The sequence below is a fragment of the Spermophilus citellus genome, assembly GCF_964194105.1.
Source record: "Spermophilus citellus genome assembly, chromosome: 6".
NCBI classification, from domain to species: Eukaryota; Metazoa; Chordata; class Mammalia; order Rodentia; family Sciuridae; genus Spermophilus; species Spermophilus citellus.
In genome coordinates this window covers 38895329-38901328 of record NC_138187.1, presented here as the reverse complement: position 1 = coordinate 38901328, position 6000 = coordinate 38895329, and the positions used below count along the sequence as shown (strand labels likewise).

General features: G+C 62.6%; 1 protein-coding gene across 2 annotated transcripts in view; it reads right to left on the bottom strand.

Moving 5' to 3' along the window:
- The window catches only part of TTYH3 (tweety family member 3), a 28696-nt gene continuing 22696 nt past the window's right edge, over positions 1-6000 (bottom strand). The window contains exons 13-15 of one of the 2 annotated variants that reach the window (XM_081300455.1): positions 5445-5520; positions 4502-4602; positions 1-3069 (exon numbers count right to left, since the gene is read on the bottom strand). In XM_081300455.1, the coding sequence (XP_081156581.1) occupies positions 4522-4602; positions 5445-5520 (157 nt within the window). In that variant the 3' untranslated portion in view covers positions 1-3069; positions 4502-4521. The remainder of the gene's footprint in view (positions 3070-4501; positions 4603-5444; positions 5521-6000) is intronic. The other variant, XM_081300456.1, reaches the window with a different exon arrangement.

Below are 6000 nucleotides of genomic sequence, written 5' to 3'. Positions count from 1 at the left end.
TAAAACATGAAACCCAAGCTGAATAGAAACCACAGAAATTACATCGACGAGATTTTTAGTATTTGCCAGAAAAATAAAGTCCCCAAAGAAATAAAAATCAAACCCCAAACCCAGTTTTAAAAAACGAAAACACAGCGACAATACACACAGCCATGGCCCTACAGAGGCTGGGGGAGCGCAGGGCTGGTCAGCGCGGACGTTAGTTCACATGGGCGGGGGCGGGGGAGATGCAGGTAGGCAGGAGGGAGAAATCAAGAGGTAAAACAAAATCATATATATATTTATAGTATAACAAATATAAAGGGATATGGTATACAACCATTATGGTTAAACATAAAAAAGATCCCACACTACAGGCCCTGGTCACCTGGGGCCCAGAGGCTGCCAACTGACCACCCCCTTGGGCTGGGCGGAGCTGGGACCGGCGGGGAGGGCGATGGTGCCTGGAACTGGAATTGCATAGTGCGATGGGGGCGGTGGGCTCCAGGGGAGAGGGGCAGGGCCTGCTCCTAACCAGGAGTCCGCTACCCAGACCCTGCCTGGCCATGGGGAGGGCAGAGAGGCCTGTGAGGGGTCCCATGGGCATGTCTCTTGTCCCAGCTAGACCCCTCCTGCTCCTCTGGCCAGGGACCTGGGGCCTGGCTGGTGGCCTCGCTGCCTCCATAGGGTGCAGGACCCTGAGGCAGGGTGGGTATAGCAGCCGGCCAGGCAGCAGGTCCTGGCCTGGTGCCCCAGGTGGTGTGGAGGTCGCTGGGATGGGGGTTGTCAGGAACGCGGCACCAAAAACTCAGAACAAAATAAAACTGAGAGAGGAGCCCGGCCTCCCTCAGCTGAGGCTGGGCGGGAGCCCCTGTCGACTTCCCCTTCCCTTCTTCGGCCTCGGTCAGTGAGTCACGGATGGCACACGCACACAACGGTCAGGACTCCCAAGACAGCACAGGTTCACAGCCACGTCCGGGCAGCGCCCACCGCTCTTGCTACGCATTCACCTTGGGGCAGCACGCGGCTGGGCCGCGGGCAGCATTTGTGCTTCCAAGTGGCCCCAGAACACACAGTGGCACCCAGGCAAGGGGTGCAGCACCTCCCTGTGGACCTGTGGCCAGGACGCAACCCGGCAGGTCAGGCCCAGAAGAAAGACTGGGCAAGTTGGCTGTGGCCACACCTTGGTGGCCCCACCGGATCCCAGTGCGGCCAACTGGGGCCAGAGACAGAGTCCCCTCCGTTGAGGTTTGGTCATGCCTGGGGGGCTCAGATGCCCAGGCTTGGGGCCATAGGCCCACTGACTCCCCTGCCCCACTCCACTTTTGGTCCCAGACACCAGCACAAAAACGGATCGGGAAGGAAGGGCAGGGTGGGGGGGCCTTGCCCAGAGAGGGGTGAGGACATTCTGGAGCCAGAAGCTGCCCTGAGCTCCACTCCCCGAGAACCATAGGTCTGTAAACCGCTTCCACTGCAGGGCCTCCAACCTCAGCTCCTGCACACACTGTCCGGCAGCCTCCTGGCTGTCCTTGGCCTTGGCACACAGGTCAGAGCCTGCACTGGACCATGCCATCTGGGGTGGGCTGGGCTGGGCAGGGCAGAGCCTCCTCGTCCTGATCTGGGGAGGCTCCACCCCCCCCACGCAGGAAGCACAGCAAACATCATACACTAAAAGCCAAAAGCACCTCAGGGAAGCCTTGTTCCCACTTCACAGGTAGGGAGACTGAGGCCACTGGGACCTCAGCCCGAAGTCCATGGGGTATTTGATCCCGAGAGCCATCCTCCTGCCCAGGGAGGGGTCTCCAGGCCCTTGGGGCTGCTGTCATTCTGCGGCCCATCCCCGGCAGCACCCAGGGGAGAAAACAGCTCCTCCAGACCTGGCTCCCAGCCAGCTGTCCTGGCCCTTGGCCCTTGGCCCCAGGCTCGACTTGGGTCACGCACACTGGCTCTGGGCAGCCAGGGCATCCAAGAGGCTGGGAGTGAGGTTAGTGGTTAGTCCCAGGAGGGGCAGCAGGGACTGTGGGCATGTTCACAGCCAGCTAAGGTCCAGCCCCCGAGGCTGGGCCCCGGGAACACTGTGCTGTCCTGGATGGAAGTGGAACCAGGAGAGGGAACGGGGCAGCGCCCACTCAGCCTGCCCTGGAGATGATAAACGTGGTTAGTGCAAAACCCAAACCGGATGGAGCTGCCAAGTCTTTGGGATGGGGGAGGGGGTTTGGCACCAAGAGGGTGGCCAGCACTGGAGGCCAGCAACCCAGGCTCTGCATGGCACCTGCTGTCCGTGGAGAGCTGGGTGGGTGCTGGAGGAGAAAGCAATGCTGGGCGGGAGGCAGAGGAAGGGCCTCCCTGGAGGCTCTGGCCACCGGCAGAGGGGAGGATATGGTCAGGTGAGCTGCGTGGATGAGAGAAGGCAGGTGCCACAGACGTGGTGGAAGGCCATGGGAGGGCCCACCTGCGAAGATCACCTGTCCCTCAGTGGCAGAGATGCCAGGCACAGAGGGCTCCTGTTGTGCCTGTGAACTAAGAATTGATCCACAGAAGTGAGGGCAGAAGCAAGGGAGGCCCCACGACAAGCTCAGAGCTGCGGAGGGAGGAGGGGCTGGGGAGGCCAGCGCTCGAGGGACAGGGCAGCAGACAGTCTGGAGGGCCACCTGCAGATGGAGCACATTGGGACAGAAGCACCTGGGCTCAGTGAATCCAAGAAGGCAGAAGGATAGGGGAGTGGGTGGCCAGGCAGGGCCAGGTGTTGGTGGTGGCATCTGTCCAGATACATGTCCAAAGTCGGGGGCATCGGCCCATAGCCCTGTGTCTCAACCTGCCCCGAGCTCATGCCGGGCACCTCTGTGCCCCCTGTGGGGAAGGGAGAGGAGGGGTGAGGGGCCTACAGATGTGCCCAGGCTGGCCTGGAGTGGCATGCGGAGGGTCCGGCGGGCGGCCACAGGTGGAAGTAGCAGTGCTGGCACAGGAGGGGTGGGGCGATTGGCACGTGGGGCAGGTGGCTGACCGGTGCGCAGTCTAGTGCCCGCTGCCGCTGGAGTCAGGGCGAGGCTGGCTCGTGGCGAGGTATTTGGCTCTCATGCTGGAGGTGTACTGGAGGAGAGAGGGAGGGGGAGGGGGGTCAGCAGGGTCCCAGGCGGGCCAGGGCAGCCAGAGGCCTCCTCGGCGTGGTCCTCAGCAGGATGAGCCAGAGCCGGCCCTTGGGAGGCAGGTGGGAGCACAATGCACAGCTGGCAGAGCCTAAGGAAGGGGCCGGGGGCCTGGACCCAGGACTGGATGCGGCTGAGGGAGCTGGTGGCCCCCAAGGGCAGTCCCCTCCCTTGACCGGATGATCACGTTCAGCTCATCACTGCCCACGCTGCTGGCATTTGGGCATCTGGTCAGGCAGAACTCGACCACCCCTAGGAGCCAGAGCACTCGGCAACCCAGAACCTGGAGGCCACACACACGCAGGCCGAGGTCTGCGCAGGTGGGTCCTCCTGAGCCAGCTCACAGCTGGCAAGGCCCTGCCTCCAGCCCATGGCTGCTCTGCCCCATCACCCAGGGAAGGAGGGACTCCCAGGCTGGAGCGCTGCTGCTGCCCACTCAGGAAGGAGACCAACTGTGGGCTCCTCTGGTCTCAGAGTCAGGGACAGGGACAACTGGCTCTGCACATGGCCTACAGAACTTGACCACCCTCACCCAACCAGAGCATGGCGGCCTCAAATAGCACGTGTGTGCGTGTGGCACATGTGCTCAGGAGGAACACGTGTGGGCAGGCAGGTGTTGAGGCAGGGCTTGGTGCCCACGGCAGGGGCAAAGGTCACCAGTGCTAAGGAGGCCTGGGCTGACTCCACCGACCCCTAAATGGGCTCTGGGGACTCTGGGTGGTCCTCATAGCCCCCAAACCACAGAGAAATGCTCCCTGGGTCCCTAGAGCCCTCCTGGAGTACCTAGAAGGTTACGAGCAGCCTGGGAGGTGGCCACGGAGCAGGGGAGGAGGAGCAGCGGCACTGGGAGCCATGTCATTCCATGGTCATGCAGCAGGGACAGGTGGTGGGATGGGAGAGTGGGTGGCATCCCAGACCCCAGAAGAAGCCCAAGCAGGCGCCTGTACTGCTGCCGGGAACAGCAGGGGAAGCTCGCATGCTTGTCTGCATACACGGTGTGCACCAGGGTCACACCATGGGCCAAGCTCTGCTCTCAAGTCCAGGTGCACAAAGGGGCCTGGGTAGATGCTTCCCTCACTGTGAGGTGACAGGAGGGGCTGGGGCCAATCATAGCTGGTGGCAGAGTCCCCAAAGGCTGGGTGGCTGGGCTTGGGGGTGGGCAGGGGATGCCTGGACTGGGGCTCACTGCCCACTGTAAGACCGGCAGAACGGGGGGCCAGCAGTTGAGGTCTCTGGCTGGACTGTGCCACCCACAGCTGGTCCTGGAGCAGTGGAGCCCAAGGCCAGTGTTGGGGGAGGGTGGTGGTGAGAGAAGGGCAGGAGGCATGGAGGCGCAGGCGGGTGGCCGTGCGGGTGGGGGACAGGGTGGTCAGTACCTGTCACTCAGAGGGCACAGCTACCACAGCGTTCGGGCACTGTCCATGGGCTTAAACTGCCAGCCCGCGTGGCTGCCAGAGTCCAGGGCAGCCAGATAGCGCTAGGAGGGCCCAGGGTGGGAGGGTGCAGGAGAGAGAGAGAGAGAGGGGGTATCCTCAACGCCAGGGCGCAGCTGGCCTGGAGCAGGCTGTGGGGCCAGTGGGGCCAGGTGAGGACAGCTAAGCGGAACGTAAGAGGCCAGCAGCTGGGGACGGCCTCTGGGCTTACAGCCTCTGGTCCAGGTCCTGGGCAACCCAGGCCCTGCTGTGCTATGGGACTACAGGACAACAGGGACTCCTGACAGGTGAGCGTTTCTGAAAACAGTGGCCTTCAGCCTCTCCAGCCCTGGTCGCACAGCCCATCCCCTCCAGGAAGGCCTGGCCCCCAGCCTCTCCATCAGCTCCTTTCCTCTGGCACCAAATCACCCTGTCCCTTTGTGTCCATGTTTCACTTCCATGATCAGAAGGAACACCAGGCCCAGACTAGGACAGCCCGGGGTCAAGACCGCTGAACACCAGGAGAGGAAGGGAGGAGAGGAAGCAAGGCTGGGCCCAAGAAAGGGACAGTAGCCCTGCTGGTCCTGGGGCACCAGGGCCAGGGCAGTGCAGCTCAGGGAACACAGTTGGGTCACACCTTGCTACATGCCTGCCTTCCCCAAGAGAGAACCAGGAGCTGACCTGCTGGGGTGCTGGCCCCTGAGGGCCACCCGGACTGTGAGGCACTTCATGGCGGGTAGGAGCTGACGGGCCCACCCAGTCCCATCCACTGGAGGGGTCCCAGCTGGGAAGAACCCCAAGACCCCCAGCACTAAAGGCTCACAGCTGCCCCCAGAGCCCATGCTGCCCATGAGAACCACACCAGAGCACCAAGGCCAAGGTCCCCCCACCCTGCCCTGAGACTTACTGAGGGCGGTGGGGACTCGCGCCCAATGAGGGGGGTGTTCTCACAGCGGGGGTTCTGGAAATTGGCATTCTGGCTCCTGAGGGGTGAGGAGAGAGAGGCTATGAGTGGCCACTGGTCACAGTGGTCCTAGGTCCAGGCCTGTGCACACTCAATTCTGTCCGGCCTGACTTCCATGATGACTTCCACAGGGGTGGGCACCTCTGTCCTTGCTGAGGCGCTGTAACCCCAGACAATGATAGGCTCAGGGGGCCCACTGTGCCCTCCTGCCTCCACAGCCCAGCCAGAGCCCGCCTCCCATCAGGTTGCCTGCCCACCATGAAGACAGGCCCTTGGCCTAGAAACGGACCCTCCACCTGACTATGTGACCTTCTCATGGCCCCTTGACCAGGTTCACCTGTGGGCAGGAGGCACTCAATGTCAGGCTGCTCCACCTGAAGCCCAGGGCACCCACCCTGCTGTAACCCTTTCCTGCAGCTGTCCCCACCACCCTCCCCTTTCTTGCCAGCAAGTCCCAAGATGGATCCACTTTCCAAGCTGCAGCTGATGTGCCCACCAC